Source organism: Erithacus rubecula (assembly GCF_903797595.1).
Source record: "Erithacus rubecula genome assembly, chromosome: 2".
Lineage (NCBI taxonomy): Eukaryota > Metazoa > Chordata > Aves > Passeriformes > Muscicapidae > Erithacus > Erithacus rubecula.
This window is the reverse complement of record NC_136685.1, coordinates 54,768,022-54,790,730: the sequence shown is the minus strand read 5'-3', so window position 1 is coordinate 54,790,730 and position 22,709 is coordinate 54,768,022. Positions and strand designations below refer to the sequence as shown.

General features: G+C 40.8%; 1 protein-coding gene across 1 annotated transcript; it reads left to right on the top strand.

Moving 5' to 3' along the window:
- Positions 1-9,554: 9,554 nt before the first annotated feature.
- On the top strand, positions 9,555-12,799 carry MAS1 (MAS1 proto-oncogene, G protein-coupled receptor). Its single transcript, XM_079326565.1, has 2 exons — positions 9,555-9,940; positions 11,686-12,799. Exon 2 carries the CDS (start codon positions 11,723-11,725, stop codon positions 12,710-12,712), a length of 990 nt encoding a protein of 329 aa, XP_079182691.1. The 5' UTR covers positions 9,555-9,940; positions 11,686-11,722; the 3' UTR covers positions 12,713-12,799.
- The last annotated feature ends 9,910 nt before the right edge of the window (positions 12,800-22,709 follow it).

Genomic DNA, 22,709 nt, shown 5'->3' with positions numbered 1-22,709 from the left:
CACCAGCTAGAATTTAGGTGGCATTTAAGACACATTCTCATGCCATCCTGACTTGAGCTTGCCCTTCAGAAGAGTTTGTGGTTTATATACCATACAAAGCCTTTGTATTCAGAGCCTGCATCCTGATCCCAACCTGAGGTGCAGATAATAGCTTGCTTAAGCAGCTGAGAGGATGCAAGAAACCCCTGTAAAACAAGTTAGCTGGGATCAGGAAGCACCTGGGGCTCATTCCATGGTTTTGGGCTCACATATTCTGTAGTTTAACTCTGCCCGAACAGAATTAGTAGACACCCACCAAGACTATCACAGGTGAGACTGTCCCAGCAGAGTCATTGGACCAACAGCCATGGTGCAAGACAGAGGGACTGCAGTGACTCACCTGCCCTGTGAGGGGTGAGCCCCACTGCTGTGTCATCCTGATGTGGTGCTGCAGGAGCCTCTGCTTCAGGACTGCCACTGGAGTTACCCTGCAGCTCTGAATGCTGGCACTCCATCTCTGTGCACTGTAAAAGTCAGCTCTGATTCTGGTCTTCAGCCATCACAATGTCTCCAAACCTTTCCAAAAAGTTCCAAAACATCTCCAAAAAAAGAGATGCAGATCATCAGGTTATTTTACAAATCTCTTAATCTACTTTTTTTCTTCTGACTCATATGGCTTTTACACAACCAACTGCATTCTAGACTCTTGTTGATTCTTCCTTCCCCCATCCCTGTCCCTCAAAAAATACCCCATTACCAGAAACCAAGCCTTTCTTCACCTGGGAGAGTACTAAGTTTGATTTTGGCAAGATATGTGTATAAACATTATGCATATTACATGCTATACGTGCTATCTGGGTGATTGGTACACTCAGCCTGATGAGGAGGAGCTGTATAGCTCTGTGGCTGCCAGCTCTCTATCTCCTTCCATCAATCCATAGTTGGAGGATCTTTGCTGAGAATAAGTCTCAGATTAGAGTCTGATCTCTTTGTACCACAGCAGAATAATCCACATAACAACGCAGTTGCAGAAAACTTATTAGGTGTATTTAAGTGTGCCCTGAGTCATGCTTGTAAACTCTGCTCCTCCACCTCACTGAAAATGTGTATTCATCAGTGGGAATGTGGCTACATGTAAACCACAACCAGATATTAAAATATTAAGCCAGGATCAGAGAAAGGGAGAAAAAAAATAAGGTAATGAGAAAGAGAAACAGGATAGATGATACCGAGCCACCAACCTTCAGTCTTTTGCATGTAGGTGCCTTGTGAGCAGTGAAAGTGCAGTCAGAGTGCACTGTTGCCAGGGCTATGTCCCATGGGACTGTGTTGGCCTGGGGGCTGATGGTAACCTGAACATTTCTGCTCTGCACAGCTGTCTCAGGGCCACCCCATCCCACCTTGGGTGCACAGACATGCTCTCCTGGGCATACCCTGGCTACCTGCATCTGCCTCCACTGTGATCAGCAACACCTGCTGCATGGGCAAGAGCCACACAGAGATGCTGGTGTGCTGCTCACAGGGCAAGGAAAATCATGGCTCCTTGTTATCAAAAGATAAGGGCAAAGTATGACCAGGAATAAGAAATGTAGTCCTGGGAAATGTGATCATCAGGAAATAGAGGCAGCAGTAGTCCTTGGAACATCTAAATTCAAGGAAAATATTTTCCATTAAATAAAGATTGAAACTTCAATTGACTCTGAACATGTTTTAGTTGTTGGAAGTCCCTGTTAAGGAGAAGGAGAAAGCAGTGGTGTCTTTAACTCCTCCTGCTCAGAGGAAGAAGGAAACTCATGTTTTCACCCAGGAAGAGTAAGTGGAATGCCTAAAGAACACAGAATTTCAGGTTCTTTATCTCCAGCTGCAATTTGGTTGGTTGTTGTCCACTACACAGCCTATTTAATGTTATCTCAACTCTGCAGGGCAAAAACTTTGCTACCAAATCAAACTATGAATAGAAGACCAGTCAATACCATTTCTGAAAGCAAATACACACAATACACGTTTATGCTGGAACTTTGTCAAGATGTACCACTACACCACTGCAGGAGACAGAAATCCTGAACTTGAAGTCCTCAAGAGCAGCCTTTGTTCATGTACAGGGCCTGAACTATTACCTGGTTTAATGACATGGAGCTCCATGTGATGACTACCACAGCTGAGCATCTTGTCCCACTTCTGTCGAAGGCATAAAAGAGGAAGTTGAAAAAGTTAGAAATATATATAAAAAAGCCAAGACCCCTTGGTTTCCTGTCATAGAACCAAACTAATTTCTTATTGTTTTTGTGAGGTTGAAGCAGTAAATTCCTTGTATTTTTAGTATTTATATTACAATATTAGAAAAGTGTCTCACAGTTTTGAAGCTGGTGCTCCCATGCTACTCCCATTTTGCAGAGGAGGAATTTTGATGATGTTGAGGCAGTCTGAAATAGAGTAAACCCAGGCCTCATGATTTCTACCCTCAGAGTCACTGTCCTGTACTCTTGCTGCACTTTAACAATTTCATTTTTAAAATGAATGAATTTCAAAATATAATGGCCATTTTTATATTTTAGGACTCTAGGTCCACTCCATATATTTATGTACACTTGACAGAAGAGACAGTTCAGTGTTTTCACTCAGTGACCTTCAGACTTCATGCAGTAAGCCCACTGCATGAGCTTGTTTTGCACTTGTGTTCAAGATGCATCACCTTGAAAAATAAAAATTATCTCTGACTCTATGTTTTGTCTTTGGAAAGACATGGGTATTAGAAGCAGTTTAGAAATAAAAGAAATGTACTCAAAGGACAATGTTTAGCTACTTGAGACTCTTCATTTAAAAATTCAGCACTTGGGAGAAATCCTAAAGCAGGAGGAAATATTTCCCTTCTGCTATGATATTTTGATGCACTGTGCTCTGGTTCTCTATCAGTCATACGCCCAGCTGGACACCAAGAGAAAAGAGGATTGTAATACAAAGTCATATTCCATGATGCACTGTAGGAAGTTCTGTTCAAAAAGGAGAAATGAGGCATGAGAAAACTGGGCTACAGTTTCCCTGCAGAACCACAACGTGATATACACTCCCATCACAGCACTGAAATTTTGGTTTTTAAAATATTGAATTAATTCATGGACCTTTACACCACTTTTACAGTTCTGATGGAAATCCCTTCTTTAAACCCCAACAACACATATTAATACACACCTCATTCAGGCATGTCATTAGAAAGGTCTTGTTGTTTACTGCTTGTTATCTAACTACAGTCACACACAGTAGTTCCATTTTCAGCATGTCATTAGATGACTTGTAAAGATGTTGCCCTGAGGAGTCACAGATCTATCCTGGCTGATTCCAAAAAGTCTCCAGAAAGGGCTGTTAACAACACCTGTACCATTTACATCAATTTTTTTCAACTCCAGGTGCCTCTGTAAACCACTTGTCATCCTTTTAAACAATTTTCCAGTACAAGGAATCCTCAGCAGTATAGCTATTTCTCTTGTGCAGACGACAGAGAGACAGGTGAGCCACCAGACTTCAGGTGAAAAATCCTAAGTGTTCAGTGAGCTGAACAAAAGTGATTCAGGTTTCACAGTAACATTCATCAAGCATCTTACTTAACTACCTATTCCTGCAGTACAGAGGGCAAATAAACAATAATGGCTAATTTCTGTGATGGGTTGGAAATGTATGCAAATGATAAATACATGGTACAGATTAAAAGTAAACAGGGGTAAAAGACAAAAGACAGATTAGTACAATCAAGAGTTTTATTTCAGGGCAACCTTTCTTACTAGGGCAGGCACTTGACACATATAACATAGTCTGACAAGCAACACTGTCTCAAGAAGTATTTGGACACGTGCTGCTGGGAACATTCAGAAACAACACAGGTTGAAAGAGAGCACCACGGCTCCAAACTCTTCTTTCATTAACTTTATCAGTAATACAAAATGTCTTACTCTAGATGCACTACTGCCTAATTGGCATTCAGAGCTTTCCTTTCAACATTTATTTTATCATGGGAAGCTCTGACTCATCTCTATCATGCCTCAGTCACATTTCCTAATGTGTAACTTCTGCTTTGCACAACTAAAGCTGAAGTGATTTAAACCTATACTAATCATATATGCCAAGTTATTACTGCCATTCTTGCCCTGTTGTCTCCCCAGTGGTTTCCTGTATTGTTTTACATTTACAAAATGAAAATGTAGAGAGAAAACACTGTTTCCTGTATTGTCTACACAGCAGTGGTGGCCCTAAGGCTTGGTTGCTGTAGGGGCTGCCAGCAGGCAGGTGCAGTGTATTTTCTCCTTTGATGTGTGACGACGCTGGGTTTGCTGCAAGCATTTGTGCCATCAGTGACCAGACCAAGAGGGAAATTAGACTGAGAATGGTTTTAGCAAGGGTAGATTTCCAGTGGGGACAGACTCCTGTCTTCTAGGTAAGAAGAAGCACCTGCTATACATGTTATGAGTGAAGGTAGGTCTGCAGGCAGCAGGGGAGCCCCTGAAACCCAAGGATATAGGGGATAAAGATGGGCATTAGAAAACCTTGCTATTTTATACTAGTTTTCCCCATCTCACAGCAACACTAAGAGATCCTCACTTGCTGATATTCTCTCTGATTTGGGAAACTTGCTGCAATTTACTCTGGCTGCTTCCTCAGCTACTGTGAAGTGACACAGAGGTATGAGCTCAGATCCAGAACACTGCACATGCTGCCACCCAGGTGGGTAAACACAGACATCTGGTGCTGTGTGAATGGGTCTGTACAGCCTCTCTAGCCAAACTGGCCACTTTCCCCTCTGGCTGTGGGGAGTGGAGCTGGCTGTGTCCCCCCAAAACCCAGCTGACATATGGGTGAGCAGCACACGCCCTGCCCTGAGGCTGCTGAGCTGGAGCTCTGCTCTGGCTGCTGCTGGCATCACCCTAGTGCTGAGCCCTGGCTTGCCACCCAGAGCTGTGCAGGTCAGAAAAAGAAGGTGTGGCTCAAATCAGGAGCAGGAACATCTCCAAATTCTCCCTTGCTCATGAGACAGTCAGTCCGTAAAATAAACATGTGAACAAATCCTCTGACCTTCCACCAGCCTGGGCTACACCACCACAGTAATGGGCCAGACTCCTCGCTCTGTTTCCAGAGAACTGCACAGCAGCTTGGGACTCACCTGGCCCTACCTTTTTTTTCTGCTATTAGTTCCCTTTTTTATAAGCATTTTCAGAGCAGAACCTAAAATTCATTCATCATTCAAAAATATCTCTGACAAAGAATAGAAAAGTAAAACAGCCTTGCCAAACTATTTCAGGAGCCTGTATGGTCCCCAACAAGAACTGTAAATCACCCTATCTCTCACTATATGCCTTATTCTTTCCTCAGGTAAAGTTCTTCCCTGTTTCCCGCAGTACACTTGGCTTTCAGGCCCTAAATCCACTTTCATAAACAAAATGTGGTAGGTCTCAACCACCCACAAAATAATACGATTAATTCACCTCTACCAACTTTAGCTGTCAAAATTCCTCAGTAGGATTACAGGATTAAGCAGGAATCCTTAATTTAGAGCCTGCTATTTCATACTGTTCTCATGAAAACACAATCCTCTGATTGCCACTAATAGGATTTTACAACTGGCCTCACAGCAGCTGAGCAGCCACCAAGGATCCTTCAGCCTTACACCAATTCTGGACTTAGTCGTCTCTGTCTTCTGCTTTCTAGAATTTTAACTCCCACCATAACCTTAATTTTTAACAGATGACCTGTGTTGGCTTCAAAATTTGCTGCTGACATATGTTTTCACCTTGTTCTGCAGAAACCAGCAATAAAGCCAGCTTTCACTCCTGTTGCCTATAAAGCACAATCCATCAATTAGCATCCTTTAGGGAACCAGGTATATGCCAGGATTATGGCTAGTATGAGTAGGATAAAAGATGTCCAGCAAGTTCTGTGGGGAGTTTTGGGTTAGGGTAACCTTAATTCTTAAGTTTACTCCATGCCTAACTCCTAATTTAATGACACTCTCATATCACCTACTGAGGAGTATCCATAAGTCATCATGGCTCTTCCAGTCTCTGTGAGACTTATGGGATTTTAAGACCCTCAGGATCCATGCATTTTGTGGAGTCACAGAGTGGTTTGTGTCGGAAGGGACCTTAAAGATCATCCAGTTCCAATCTCCTTGCCATGGGCAGAGATACCTTCCACTAGATCATGTTGCTCAGAGTCCCAACCAACTTGGCCTGGAACACTTCCAGGCATGGGGCATTCCCAGCTTCTCTGGAAAACTCATTCCAGTGTCTCACCACCCTCATAGTAAAGAATTTTTTCCTAATATCTGATCTAAACCCACTCTGTTTCAGTTCAAAGCCATCTCCCTTTGTCCTATTACTACATAACCTTTGTCAGAGCTGAATAATTAAGGAATGAATTACAGCTGGAAAGTGGTAATGAATGAATGACCATCAGGAAAAATTGCACTTCCTGAAAGTGCTACCAAAGCTCATCCCTGAGGGGTTTTGGTTATGGCTCATGTAATTATAGAGTGGGAGATCTGACTCCTGGGTGTACAGAAGCTTTTTTATACACTGCCACCTGTACCAACCACATCAACCCCTCTAATCTGGTTTATAAATCCAAGGCTGTTGGGCTTTTTTAATAAATTAATTGGAAGTTCTTTATAGATTCCCTTCTGCTTGCAGGAATTGCAGATGGGAAAACATGAAATTATTCAAAGACTCTAAGAAAAATGATAAAAGGTAACACTACTAGCTTCCTACATACAAGATATTTGTAAGCATTAGTCCATTCAATTTACATCTACTGCAAAGCTGTTCTGTCCCACCAAGTTAGTGTCAGAGAGAAAGATCTTAGAATAAATTATCATTCATGTGACATCTTGCTGTATATTCAATTTAGATGAAAATTAAAAGAGTTTCCATATTGCCCATCATGTCTTTACTGTCCATACTAATTTCTAGTCCCAAGATCAGTCCAAGTTCCCCATTTTGCTATTGTAGCTCCTTTGTTCATATCTGAATACTTTATTTGAATCAGAAATAGCTGCTCCAATTCTTGGCAGCATCTGACATAATGACCACTATCCAACTTTCCTCTCACTCCCAAAATCACCATGGATAAGGTGTATTTGTGGCCTATTCCCCTCAAGACCAGGTTTCACTCTGGTGCCCTGGCCAGTAGATGGTGGCTGATGGTGCTGCAGGGATCAGTCATGAAGGAGGTGTTGCGTGCCTGAGGGAGATCTCACAAACCAACTGCCTCTTGGAGACTGGGAAGCCAGGGAATTTCCAATTCTAGATTGCAACAGGCTCCAAACACAAGTACCTGGTCAAACTTGAATGCTAACATATTCCTACAATTACTCTTATTATTTGTATGTATATTTCCTTTCTGAGGAAAGAAGCAGGTTTTTTTCCTTTTTCAGAGGTACCTTGAAATTTTTGGTCCCATAGGTGTTGAACGTAAGGTAGATTACAACTTGAGCCAACAAAATACAGTCAGAAGTTGTTTTATTTCACTCTGTTCATTTCCTAACTTTATTCTGACCTTCCCTTTGGGGTCATTTATTTCTCACATTAGTTAGTTGTTCTTCCCGTTTGGGGATTTGGTAGTTTTAGTGAAACATGTAAAGGAGAAGACCAAGCAAACTCTCTCCTTATTTGGCTAAGAATGTTTGTTCTGCTAATATCTGAATATAAAAACAACCTAATACTTGGGGCAAAACAAGGGGCATCCTCAGGAGACTTTTCAATCTCCTAGTTGTGTTTGAACTTTTCAGGGGAGACTATTTAAATCTCATTAAAAGGTTTTTGTGTTTGGTCTTGATTTTTTTTGGTACAATAATCTCAAGATACAGATTTTACCTAGAGGAATGGATGTGTGAGACTAACACAATGATGGGCTAATTTCTTTACTCTGCAATGTCTTTTCTTTCTTTCTTTCTTTCTTTCTTTCTTTCTTTCTTTCTTTCTTTCTTTCTTTCTTTCTTTCTTTTCTTTCTCTTTCTTTCTTCTTTTCTTTCTTTTCTTGTCTTTCTTTCTTGCTTTCTTTCTTCTTTATTTCTTTATTTCTTAATTTCTTACCTTTTCCTTCTTCCTCCTTCCTTCCTTCCTTCCTTCTTCCGTCCTTCATTCCTTCCTCTCTTCCTTCCTTGCCCTTCCTTCCCTTCCCTCTTCTTCCTGCCTTCCTTCCCTTCCTTCCTTCCTTCCATTCCTTCTCTTCCTTCCTTGCCTTCACTTCCTTCCTTCCTTACTTCCCTTCCTTCCTTCCCTTCTTCCTTCCTTCCTGCTTCCTTCCTTCCTTCCTTCCTTTCCTTCTTCCTTCTTCTTCCTTCCTTCCATCCTTCCTTCCGTTCCTTCCTTCCTTCCTTACTTCCTTACTTCCTTCCTTCTTCCTTCCTTCCTTCTTCCTTCCTTTTCCTTCCTTCCTTTTCCTTCCTTCCTTTTCCTTCCTTCCTTTTCCTTCCTTCCTTTTCCTTCCTTCCTTTTCCTTCCTTCCTTTTCCTTCCTTCCTTTTCCTTCCTTCCTTTTCCTTCCTTCCTTTTCCTTCCTTCCTTTTCCTTCCTTCCTTTTCCTTCCTTCCTTTTCCTTCCTTCCTTTTCCTTCCTTCCTTTTCCTTCCTTCCTTTTCCTTCCTTCCTTTTCCTTCCTTCCTTTTCCTTCCTTCCTTTTCCTTCCTTCCTTTTCCTTCCTTCCTTTTCCTTCCTTCCTTTTCCTTCCTTCCTTTTCCTTCCTTCCTTTTCCTTCCTTCCTTTTCCTTCCTTCCTTTTCCTTCCTTCCTTTTCCTTCCTTCCTTCCTTCCTTCCTTTTCCTTCCTTCCTTTTCCTTCCTTCCTTTTCCTTCCTTCCTTTTCCTTCCTTCCTTTTCCTTCCTTCCTTTTCCTTCCTTCCTTTTCCTTCCTTCCTTTAATTCTTCCTTTTTCCTTCCTTCCTTTTCCTTCCTTCCTTTTCCTTTCCTTCCCTTTTCCTTCCTTCCTTTTCCCTTCCTTCCTTTTCCTTCCTTTCCTGTTCCTTCCTTCACTTTTCCTTCCCTTCCTATTCCTTCCCCTTTTTTCCTTCCTTCCTGTTTTTCCTTTTCCTTCCTTTTTCCTTCCTTCCTTTTCCTTCCTTCCTTTTCCTTCCTTCCCTTGTTCCCTTCCCTTCCTTTTCCTTCCTTCCTTTTCCTTTCCTTCCTTTCATCCTTCCTTCCCTTTCCTTCCTTTTCCTTTTCCTTCCTTCCTTTTCCTTCCTTCCTTTTCCTTCCTTCCTTTTCCTTCCTTCCTTTTCCTTCCTTCCTTTTCCTTCCTTCCTTTTCCTTCCTTCCTTCCTTCCTTCCTTTTCCTTCCTTCCTTTTCCTTCCTCCCTTCCTCCCTTCCTCCCTTCCGTCTTTTTTCTATTTCTTTCTTTTTCATTCTCTTTGTCCTTCTTGCTTTCTTGTTTTCTCTTATCAAAAAATATAAAACAAATTTGTGAATTGACTTTTATTTTTTTAGATGGCATGTGGTGGCACAGTTCTAAATTGAGATATTTTTTATTTGGATATTAACATCCCCAAATAGATTCTCTACTCCCTTCATGTTTGTTTGTTTAAACTAGGTCTCCTGGTATTGTAGCAGCTCAGGACAACTTTCCATATACTGCACTTCAGTTCCCACAAGAGTTAAATCCCAGGCTTTCAGCTAGATGAGTTGCCAGCTACTGAGTGATGCCATTTGAAGCTCAGCCTCAGATGATGATCCTGGGACCCTTTATTTGGCATGCCTCAGACTTTTGGAGCAATGGGAGGACTGCACACTTCTTTTTGAGTCATGGTCAGAGTCACTGTTTGCTCCCCCTCTCACCAAAGGCAAATGGTTGGAGAAGGTAAACTTCAGCTTCTTCAAGGAAGTTCTTCAACAGCCTCAGGGAAATCTGAACAAACCATGGATGTATCTGGAAGAAGAGGATTCTTTCCATCCTCATCTCTGAATGCTGTCTTGTGGGAATGACCTTAGTAAGTCAAGAACTTTTTCCTCTTTCTTTAACTCTGCAGAGAGAAAACTCCTTTCCTACAGTGATGCAAATCAAGAATTTGCTTAAATATTTTCATACTCCTTTTTTCCCTCATACTTGAAAAAAACCTTTTTTTTCATAGTTTTTATTCTCTTTTTCCTTTCCTATTTGTTTTAACTCTTGAAGTAGATAGTTTCTCCTCTTCTTTTCCTGTGAACCTTTACTGTACTTCCAGCAGCACACTGTTTGAGCACCTTCCCTCTGCAGTTTTTGAACACTGCTTTTGGGGGGCTTGCTTCTCATTCTGGTCACTGCATTTACTTGTTGCATTCACACTCCTCTACCACATATCCATCTATGTTGTTTCTTGCCTTCAAGTGTCTCAGGTGGTGGCATGGTCAGCATACAGGTGGGATCATCATCAACATTTTTGCACAGGTTTAAATGCCAGCAAGGCCTGAGGCTTGCCAGGCTGTTTATAGAACAGTCATTCTTAGACTGTGATATCCTGTCTTAAGGAGCTGTTCTGAAACCAGGAAATGCAAGGCTCATGAGAGAAAAGCTATGACTGGGGTGAATGGCTCTCTTTAAATAATCATTGCAGAAGTGACCCCAGTAAAACTTCCTTACCTTGTATTTGATGTTCCTAACTACTTGACAGTATGGGTAAATTCTCATTATGGCATGTTAATTAACAAGGTAACCTATATAGATGAACCAAGCCAGCTGGTAAGCTTATTGTCAACAGTTAGTCTCTATTAACATCAGTAAATCCAAAAGTATCCTGAATGTGACTGTGTATCATCCCACGCAGCTGGGAATGGGGTATTAAATATTTGTATGAATATCAGCAGAAGACAATGCCTCTAACTCTCTGTTATGAGATAAAAGGAGACATGCCAAAGGAGAAGTTACCCAAAACTCAGCAAAACAACAGTTAAAACCATTATAACAATAACAAGGGAATCTGAGCAGCTTGTGGTGATGATGATGATGAGCACGATGTGATGAACAGTATCTCCTTGTGATGGGTTAGATTTATGATGTTTGAAAGATACCTGTAGTCATGTTAAGTGTACAGAGTCTGTGAAAATGTTTAAATTATGTTTTGCTGTGATAAATGGCACTTAAAGCAGGTAAGAAATTACTCTCTCAAAACAATGCCATTTTGCCTTCCCTCCACCTCTGTACTTGGAGGGAATACAATGCTGAAAAACTATAAATTATTTTTACTTAATTAAATTCCTTTCTGGAAAACTGATGTTGGTATCAATGTTTTTTTTTAAACCAAAATACCTATCAGTCACTTCAAATGCATATGTTTAACTTAAAATTAATGCCATTAACTTCAATAGGAACTGAAGAAACCTGTCTGGGAAATATCTAGGGCTCTAACAAGAACTACCAATGTCATTTGTCACGACTATAATGAAACAGTGCCATGTGATGGAGACATTGTCCAAGAGCCCTTTAAGAGAATCTCTTTAGCTGTGGTTTAGCACTCATAGACTGAGCCCTTTAGAGAAGGTAGCTCAGGATTTCTGCTAGCATGATGGGCTTAGTGATCTCTAACATTGCCAAGAGCAGTTCCAACTGGGTTTTAGCTAGCATCAGTGTATCAAAGCTGGTGTTCCTTTTGCCAAGGCCTTCATGTATGACCAGAAACTCAGGGTCCACAGAACAGAAGGAAAAGGGGGAGGGGGGGAGCACATAATGCTCACAGTGTATTTTTATACATATTTACAGAAGGAAGAGCTGTGCTATCCAAACTTGAGCTTTCCCCATGGATGAGTCAAACATAACGTTTCATCCCAGCGAAGGCACAGAGAACATCTCAATGCACAGAAACATTTCTACACAGGAAAGGGTCTGGGAGATATTGACCCCACTTTGGGTAATTATGATCATCTCCTTCCTGGGTTTTTGTGAAAATGGAATTGTCCTCTGGTGCCTCTGCTTCCAGATCAAAAGAAACCCATTCACTGCGTACATCACACACTTGTCCATTGCTGATATCTCCTTACTGCTTTGTACGTTTATTTTGTCAATCGAGTACATTGCTGGTTTTGGATTCGCGTATGGTTTTTACTATTATGTAACCACCACACTATCTATTGTCTTCCTTCTTGGCTATAATACTGGTCTCTATCTCCTGACAGCCATCAGTATTGAGAGGTGTCTGTCTATTGTTTACCCCATCTGGTACCGATGCCATCGGTCACAGCACCAGTCGGCAATTGTGTGTGCCATTCTGTGGACTCTGTCTTTTTTCATGACAGTAGCTGAATATTTAACATGCAAAGATGATTCAACCAAGGAACAATTCGACGACGGCAACCATTGCCAAGCACTGCTCATCTTCACATGGATCCTGACTTTCATGATCTTCATTCCTCTAATGATTCTGTCCAGCCTGATCTTGGTTATCAGGATTCACCGTAACTCCCTGAGACCTCATTCATCAAAGCTCTACATCATCATTGTGGTCACAGTCATTGTCTTCCTCATCTTTGCCATGCCTATGAGGCTGTTGTATCTTCTGAATTACCACCACTGGTCATCTTTGCTCAGCCAGCAGAACCACGTCACCATTGTTCTCTCCACTGTCAACAGCAGCATCAACCCCCTGGTTTACTTCTTTGTAGGAAGCAGCAAGAAGAAGAGGTTCAAGGAGAGCCTCAAAGTGGTTCTTAGCAGAGCTCTCACTGATGGCTTGCGGCCGAGAAGCCAGGAAGTTGGCATGAGTTTGGATATAGCTGAAACAATTTTCTAAAGCTTAGGGGGGAAACTCTAGGGGCAAATAGTTGGATGTGGAACGTTTAACAAACCACTGCAAAACTAAAAGTATTTTTCATGGAGTGTAAAAAGCAGTGTGAAATGGTATTGTTATCTTTGGTGGTTGAGCAATGGAAAAACATGGACTAGAATAAAGATAACTTCTAATTGTTTGGGTTTTATTTAATTTGTATTTTCTTAATTATTTAAACATGTTACATCCTGATGTGACTACACCAATCAAAGATACCACTGTGAAAAAGAGACAGGCCAACAGAGAATATAAAAAAAGGACCCAGAAATATGTTATAAATAGTGTGACATTTATAAAAGCACCGAGCACCCATAAATGCTATTGAAGTCATCAGGGCCTCTGTGCGTTTGCATTTTTAAAAGTCAAACCCACTAAACACAGGATTCACATTACATACTGGGATTTAGTTTCAACTGTTTCCAGCTCCTTTAAGTGCGTAAATGAGCTGCTCCCTGGGGGAAACAGAGGAAGAAATCCATGTATGACAGCAAGTCCCCATACATAGGCAAGCACATACGGTGTAACTTTGATCTAGCAAGACATTCAAGTATATATTAAATGACCAAATTATCCTGTTGTTAAACTATGGAATTTGCTTCAAAGTATATACTGCATAATTTCCATTGACATTCACATGTCTCTGGGTCCTTGGATAATTTGGTACTTGACACATAGGTGTACCTGGCAACACAGGGATGTTGCCAACTCACAGAGGGCTTTTGCCCTAATTATGAAGGGTGGGGCTGGCTTCTCCTCAAAATGTCAGCATTCCTGTAGGTTTAGATATTCAAGGAGTCTATGAGAAAGTCAGTCCCAACGTTTACTGTTAGTATTAATCTCATCTTTGGAGAATATATATTCCCTGTGTGGCCTCTCTGTTTTATAACAACCAGTTTTGGAAAAACCAAAAAAAGAAAGGTGCCTCACACAATGAATGACTGGAGCTACACACCAGCCACAGTGCTGCAGCTGCCTGCCTCCCTCTGTTGTATGCCAGGGTACTGGGCTGGTATTTTGTGGAGTTTAATTCCCAGAGCTGCTTGCCCAACTATATAGCCAGCTAAGCTGCAGAGTGCAGAAGACAATAGGAAAGAGAGGATGGGGCCAGATGTGCTTTATCACACAGAGCATGGGAGATCTTGGCAGTCAGAGCACTGTGGCACTTTCAAAGAGATATGCATTTGCTTCTGGCCCCCATGGAGCTCCAAATTAAGCAGGAACTGAGACCTCCCCTCACAAGCAAAAGCAGCATCTTCAGCTTCCCGCCAAGTTTCCACTGGCACACTTAATAGCTAACTGGGGAAAGAAAAATACAACCCACCCCTTCTTTGTTGAAAGACTGCCAGTCCTGGAATAAGGAAGATTGTAGGTTTAGACAGAGGATTGGATGGGAATTCATGTAGAGAAGAGATCTCAGAAAGATAAACGTTCTTTCTACACGTGCCCCTTCCTCCTCGCATTATAGTGTTGCAATGTGTCATTGTAGAAAAGATTTGGAGAAGGAAGAGGTTACTCCTGCATCTTCCTGAGTCCCTCACTCCATCAAAACCTTTATCTATGACAGGCTCTCCACTTGTCCCAGTTTTTTTGTCTTTGAAACTCTAGTCCCAGGCTTGTCACCTCTACTGGTTCGGGCAGTAGATGAGTGGACTCTGCTTCTCTCTCAGAGCAGAGATCTACTCTGCTGTTGGAATGACACATAGCTGAGCTGCACCCCACTGTTGATGGGAGTGCAGGATAGGGCAAGTAGGTCTGTGGACACCTTATGAGGGAGGGCCAGGGGGAAAAGTGAATGTGATGTTCACATACATGTGTTATGTGTGTGCATGCAGCTGCTGAGGGCTGGGGGACTGTCAGGAAATTTGTCAACGCTGATGAATGCCATAAACTTAAATACTAGGGTAGATCTAGTCTCCACAAAAAATCCCCCAGACTTTCCTTCAAAGCTGTTCCCTACCCTTACCTCAAAACCCCCTACAATAATCACACAGAGAATCAGAGAGAGGGGCAGTATTGCAGGAAGCATCTTCAACACATGCTTTTTCTGTAACCACACATGTAACCCAGTTCTCTCAGTCATTTAAGTGATGTAAGGCATATGATTTACAGTGCCCAAACATATCCAGATTATTACAACAGGCTGAGGTTAAGGATCACTATGCATGCAGACAAGGTAGTAGATGTGAAGAGGCAATAATATGCAGCAGGGCAATCAGCATGAGATGAACATCCAGAAGGACAAATAAGAACGAACATATAGGAGTTGAAAAACTATTAGTATTTCCCAGTGAATAGATATAAATAAATTAGGGATGTTCTTTTTTCTTTATCATAGCACCTGGTGACTGTTCTCTGTGCAGACAGTCTGCAGTACAAGGGGAACTAATAAGCACATGACTCCATGATTAAAAACACCAAAAAAACCACAAGACAGGGAAAATGTGATAATTTGTAGAACAACAAGAATGTGATTCTCCACCAGCTTGCATCTTTAAAAATTATTTGCAACTCTGGGAGACACTGGAGTACCACTGTGCACATCAGATGGTTTAAGCACTCAGTAGTGATGCAGAACAGGAAAGGTTCTCTTGTGGGTCAAGAACTAGCTATGGAATTTAGAGATGTGGGTTCTATTTTAATGCAGTATTGACATCTAATTTGTCTGTGCCACTCTTTTCTGCCTGTAAAATGAGAGTTATATTATCTTGCCTCCAGTGTTGTGCTCTCACATTTGCACTACAGGCACTTCAGAAGAGCAACTCTCTTGGTTATCTCTTGTAATGTCTGGGGCAATAAGGATGTAATTTTGCTGTGCAGTCAACACAAGGAATTATTCAGGAAAGTAATTCCCAGTATAGAGCTTGCTTTGCTAAAACTCTCTTTAACAGGCTTCTGATCAACTTGATACTAGTGAATATTGTGTATGTAAAAGTATGACTAGAAATAGAAGGACACAAGCCACTTCCCTAAGCACAGAAGAGTTTTTTTGCTCTGGTAGCTACTCTCTAGGTGGAGAGGATGATATGGGGTGCAGACTGCTGTTTCAGACCCAAAATCATGGTGATGAGCTTATGCAACAGCTTTCCTCTATAACTCACAGACTTTGTGAACTGTCCTTGTGACAACAAGGGCAGAGAAATGAGGAATAAGATATTGCCCAGTTTACTTCTAGCCTGGAGCATACCCTGGGAAATCCTCTAAGGAAAGCTGAAATGCTTCCCAGTTGTACTGGTTGCTGCGAACACAGACCTCCATTTCCTAGCATGAGAATAATCCACAAGTCCACAGCATTCCCTGGTAAAGTGCCTCAGGTCACTTTGTGCAGTGAGAGTAAGAGGGACATTGCAGTAAGAGCTCATTTGCAGGGTCTCCAAAAAACTCTAGATAGATTATCTGGCTCCGTATGCACCTCAGAGAGACTCCTTCTCAAGTCCTCCTAAAAAGGAGAGCATGATCCATACACTGGGTTTATGAGCAGATGTTATAGTGATGATACTGCAGAAGATATTCTTAGATGTCACCAGGTCGAGGGGAAAGCAGAAATTCAGTGTGAGCTTGTGTGTAACTCACACCATACAATGCTGCCTGCTATTTGTGTAACTTGCTGCTTTTCTTCTCAGCTCCATGCAGAAATAATTCATTAAAATCCACTACACAGGGTTTCTAGCTACCCATCCACTGGAAAGCCAGTTGGCTTTCTATTTGGTTGCCCAGGCACTTGTGTGATGTCCACATGGAATTATTTTCTTTTCTGGTTGACTCACACAAGCCTAAAAGATGAAACATCAGGATGCACATTCAAACAAAAGTATTATAGGTGCAAAAGTTTGAATTCAAAGAAGAGGTACTGAGATAGCCTGCATGATTCTAATAGTTCTTCCTTGCATATAACCATTCAATTTTTAATTTTGTGATTGCAACCTATTTTTTTATCCAAACTGGACTCTTGCCTCATTAAATGCACAAGACTGGACCTGCTGCTGATTTAGTTAAGTATTTCTAGAGTCCTTGCTTTAGTTGTTTCAGAAATATGAAGGGTAGGAAAGGGGAGGGAGTGGCTGTGGCCATACCCAGCTGGCCCCAAATTCTGTATCCAGCAGTGTTCACAAGCAGATGCCTACAGAGGAGAAGGAACAGAGCAAACACGTATCATCCTTCTTTCTCATCCTCTCCAAGCCTTCAACAGTTATCAGCTCAGAAACACTTTGGCCTAGAAATCTTTGCACTTGGTACCTTTCAATGGATTTCTCTTCAACAAAAACATCTGACCTCCAGGGAAGTTATATGAGTTTTCTACGACTTCAACACTTTCATGGTTATTCTAAAGGATTGTCTTCTGGAACAGGAGGATGAAATTCTTACTTGGATTCCATCATTCTAGCACTACTAAGCAAGATGCAATACAAACCAACTAATTCTTTTCTCTTAGTGCTGGACACAAAGCATCTCTGGAATTGGCGTAACTTTTAATTATTTATTTCTCCTGTTAAGAATTTGCTTTATAAAAAAACATGGCTCTTGAAAAATGGACATTATAGCAAATATATAGCAATTTTAATGATAAAAGCTAACAGATTTTTCAGGTAAAGAATTAAAATACTTGTAGAATCAGTATTTTTATGTATAGTCTACAAAGAGAAGTAAAATGTAACAGCTATGTGCAGATGGAGGGAACACCTTGGTTGTCACTGTTCTATCTTAGACCAAAACTCCCATTTGCTTAAATGCATTAGAGGAGGGTGTTTTATGTTTTATGTTGTCTTTGGTCTATCTGGATTTATTTTTTAACTCAAGAGTGACATATGTGTTTCAGATTTTTAAAATTATTTATAGGAAAATGTTCTCTGTTACAAGTCAAGCATTTCAAATGGACACATATGCTAAGCTCAATGATTATACTCAATTATATACTACTGCAAAATGTAATTATTTTGTGAAAATAAATATATACAACCAGTTATTTTTGTTTGGGCTAATTTTGGTTTTTTTTCTTCCCCTGGGCTTGGCCTGGAATGGACCTGCCCTTAGCCAGGGGACAGGCTGAGCCTGTCAGACCAGTGTCTGAACAGTAAACAACATCTCTATTGCTAACTTTGACCTGGCTGAGGTCCTCTGTAAATATAGCTCTGCTCACTAACTATATTCTTTATATTATCACTTCTCTTTTGGTTCATTTATCTGTCAGTATAGATAGTAGTTCAGCTGAACACTGGTCTCTGTTTCTCAGCAGCATTCAGTGTGGAGAAGCTTTTCTCTGCACTTTTCTGTGTCTGGATTTGATGCCACCTCCCAAAGCACCATTCAGCTACTGCATGTGCCATCCTGCGGCTTCTCCCTTGTTTAATCCCTGTGGCAGAAGACTCTAAGCCTACAGCACAGCTATTTTAACTCCTTGGGCAGACACAGTGTATCTCTCAGCTTTCTATCCTTCTTGAGTTTCCTACTGTGTACTCCACTCATACTTCCCTTCAGTTTCACTGTTCACATAATGCTTGTAAACTTCTGCAGATTTGATGCCTCCCACCCTTTCCACTCAGAGTCACTGCAGCCACCATGTTCTTCCCTTGGCCATTCTCATGACAACGTCCCTCCTGTAGCACTGGGATAACAAACACTGCCAAAAGGACTCAACAAGCTTTCAGCATCACTGCCCATCACCAAACAGTGTCAGTCTCCTCATTATTGCTTTGTGTGCAGTGGCAAGAAAGAAAAGACACAGAAAATCCCTCCAAGGAGTTTTATTGAAGGCTTCAAAGATGAATTACAGCTAGCTCATGAGAAAGTTCCAACACCTGTTTCAACACCACAGAGAACAGGCTCTGAGGCTTGAGCACACATTAGAACATTGAAAAGGTAAAAGTTAAGACAAATAATATACAGAGAAGACTATTTTCTCTCTTGTATGGGACACACCTTCTGCCCTATTTTGGATGAGAACTTACATGGTATTTCCTAATACTACTTTATTTCAGCTGCTAAGGCAATAACTGATAATACCATTATTTACTACTAGAAATTTTTCTGCTATGGTGTTTATTCACTTCAGTAAGGGTGAACTGTAAGATTTTCTTCCCTATTGGAACGTCTCTATATATGTAAAGATATGTAACGATTTGTAACATCATATCTTCAAATGTCATGTCAGTACATGAAAAAATGCCAGAAAACTCTTCAGACAGTTGTCATCCCATGTCTATCTGATGCATATTTCTTAGCACATTCACTATCATATTTATACACTTCCTGTTCATTTTACTCTGCCTCTGACTGAAAAAAGGCACGGAAAATCTGGATTACTGCACTGATTCAGATGGCAATGTTTACAGATCCAAAACTGTGCAGTATGGAGATCTCCTTCCTGTCTTGTCATCCACATGTGCAACCAGTTTTTATGATCTAATGTGAATCTCTAATTGAACCATTTATTCAATACTGTAATGGCTTACCTGGGCCTTCATGGATACACTGATACTTATTTTTCTCTATCTCCTTCAGCAACTTGTGAATATAAAACATGCATGACAATGTGGCATCTATTATTAAAAAAAAAAAAAAAGACTGTTACTTTTCTTCTAAGTAAGTTAATACGTAAACTTCTTTCTTCTACTTCAGATACCTTAAAATGTTATGCAGACAAATGTAATGGAGATAAAATGCATGTTTAGAAGAAGTTTAATACTGGCCCAAACCTACTTATGAATGTAGCTATTAAAACCAATATATATGCATGGACAGAATATGTAAATGTATCATCAGAATATATCAATAAATTCTAGCAAGGCAGGGGATTGAAGAATCATCTGAATAAAGTATACCACATATTTTTAGTCCTCCACAAATAGTGCATCATGCAAGAAATTCCTTGCTCAGTTCTTTTCCCCTGAGAGAACTAGGAAAAAAAGAAAAGTAGGTTGAGCCTTGATGCTTTAAACAAAACCAATTTGGTAATTTCTTTGCTGTGTATGAAGTTTGTTAATTTTTAAGTGTGATGCTGAAAACAGTATTTTGATTTTAGTGCCTTTGGCTACATGGGAAAGAAGAATCTCTTTTTCTTTGTAATTTCCCATTATGAAGAATAATAGAGGAAAAATACAGCAAACCAGAAATTTATCAGCTACCTTGTAACAATCAAGAAGGAACAGCACCCTGTGCACCCCCAGCCCTCTCGGTGGTGGGGGGGACAAGAGGCAGAAAAGACCTTGATGCTGTTTAAGCCCTGCTCAGCAATAACCAAAACATGTCTATATTATCAACACCAACCTTCTAAGCCACAGCACAAAACAGTGCCTTTTTCAGTGCAAACACCAAGTACAGCATGTAAGGACCTTCCCAAAAGATTTCACATAAAGTCAAAGTGTTCAGACAAAGTTGATGTGCTTTTACAGTATCATTGAACAGTACCGTCTAGATAAGGGAATGCAATTAATTATCTCCCTAACTGCACTGGGAAGCCTAAACCTAAGTCTGCAAAGCAAGGTCATCAGGGACCGTTTTCCTCAACAGGAATTGTTGCAAAGCAGGATAACTCATCACAACAAATCAGAAGGTAGCTCTTATCAAGAGCTTGCCTCTAAAAACACTAAGTAGAGTAGACGTAGAACAGAATGAAGTACAAAGCATTAGTGAAAAGGTGAAAGACTGAACAAGCAGCAAAAAGAGTAAAGATCATTCAGAAGTAAAGGCAATGGGAGTAATATAGGAAGACTGAAGTACAGTATAGCAAGAAAGAAAAAAGGAAAGAAAGGGAAATTACCCAGTGAGTGGCACATCTGTGCCTTCTGAAAAACTGCGCAGCTCCATGGAGGAGCCTTTGGAAGTTTCTGTGAAATATAACATTACTTTAACATAATGTAGCTTACAGAGAAATAGAAATAAACTGTCCAAATCTCACTGGAGAAGGAATTTCCCACAATCAAATGTAAAAACAGCCCTGGATGCTGAATTTTTTTTTTTTTGGTTTCTATTACTGAAGACAATAGACATCAGATGTGAGTGTTAAAGGGAACTGAGACAGTAAAAGTGAGCTGCCTCTCAGCCAGCCTGACCTGCACAGCGATGGTGGCCACATGAAGCAAGACTGTGATCAGAACAAGAAATGACGTGACATTTGACACCTGGCAAGAAGAAAAGAAGAATCCTGGAGGACCTGTGTATTCATCACTTATTCATGGCACTGTGCCTACTGAAAACCATCCATAACATGGAAATCACAGCACGATTTTCAGGTGTATTGGGATTTACTCCACACAACTAGCAGCCATCGTGCTGAACTTCTCCTGAGGGAAAGGAAAAGGTAAGATTACAACAATTACATAATTGCAGAATATTTTAACGCTTTGCCATGGTACATGGTTAGCTGAGATGCCAGTGTGATTAAGCATGGGAGGTGAATATTTATGTTATTATTTATAAATGATACTCAGCATGGCATATTCCTATGGGCTATTTGCAAAACATAGTTTAGGATACAAAAATGACTTGACACATAGCTCCTGACAATTTCTATGGCATGCAGCTAGTTTTAAGGATGGCAGAAAATCCATGAATCTTGAGAGAACAGCTGCATTCACCTGATTACAAAGGTTAAGGAAAATATGTAGTAAATGGAAACAGCCACATGATTGGAATTTGCAAACTTTTACTTCATTTTATTTTAAAGGTATTTGAACTTACATTGTGTATTCCAGTAATTCTGCAGCACCCTTGCTGTGTTGCAACATTGGTTCATTGCTAGACTGATGCTTTTGTATTAGCAAGGCAAATGAAAGGAGAACTTCTGATTGGTTCCCTTTTCTTTCTAATTGGGATTTTTCAATTTCTTTCTTAGGTATTTCAATTTCTTTCTAGATAGCTGTTCACATACTTTTCTCTGTATGCAAAGAAACTGCTCAGAAGTCTTGTGCAAATACAGAGGCCTAAGTATTCATAGCAGTACAAAGAGTAAAGAATGCCACTCCAAACTTCTCCATTCTTTTGTCAGTTAACAGCTTTGACTTAGCTCTTACCAGATAACTGAAATTAACTGTTTCTGCACTGCCAGGCCCTGGCACAGCAATATTTATATGTATTCTTAATATTTCCAAGGTAAGCTGTCACATTGTCTTCAGTGGAGTCACTCAGGCACTTAAATCTACACAGAGAAAATTTCAGAATTTGCAGAAACGTGGGTAGCTAATAAGATCAGCAGCTACAGAATGTCTGCCTGCTCTGCTGTCTGCAGTCAATTTCCTGGCTGATACATTTTTAATTCAAGTTGGTAAGCAGAGACAGGATTTCCACCAAGTATTTTTTTCTATTTGCACTGCTCTGTGTAAAAGTGACTGATGCCAGTCCTGCCAGCAGAGCAGCAAAATTTAACGAACCTAATCACAGAAATAACAGACTTGGTATTCTTTTTGTCAACTGCTTTTGTCTTTTTGAGCCTTTGAGTCAGTGCCATCAAGCTTCTCTTTAAACTGTACAGGCTGGAGTCAGAAAAGCAGAGGAGGGATTCTTGGGTAAACATATCTGGAACTTTCAGGAACCCACTGAAGGTTAAAACAAAAGACAAAGAATTGACAATAATCCATTATATTGTAGTAGAAAGCTGTAGAGGACAATAGCATTTACTCAGTCCCTTTTATTAATTCCTTTTCTGAAGTTCCTCTCCCCCTTCTGGAGCTGGTGGTGCTGTTTGTGCAGATATGCAGTGAGCCAAGTCAGTCAGGTGACAGGTACAGCTGCAGACCTGCACAAAACAATCAGAATGGTAAGTCAGCTTTCAGCCAGAGCAGCATCTTAACCAGCTGACTGCCCTGCTGCAGAACTAAGGCTACCATAAAGTGGGCTGTATCTGACAGAGAGGGGAAGGAGAACACAGCAGCCTGGAATCAGGCTGGATGCCAGAGAGGCAGATCTTCAGGGCTGCCTCATTCTCAAAGATGCTAGGGAATGGGGCAAACCCCCCCTATTTCAGCTGTAG

Bases quoted from the DNA above. Each gene is read 5' to 3' on its own strand.
- MAS1 (XM_079326565.1), top strand. From the start codon at position 11,723: ATGGATGAGTCAAACATAACGTTTCATCCCAGCGAAGGCACAGAGAAC.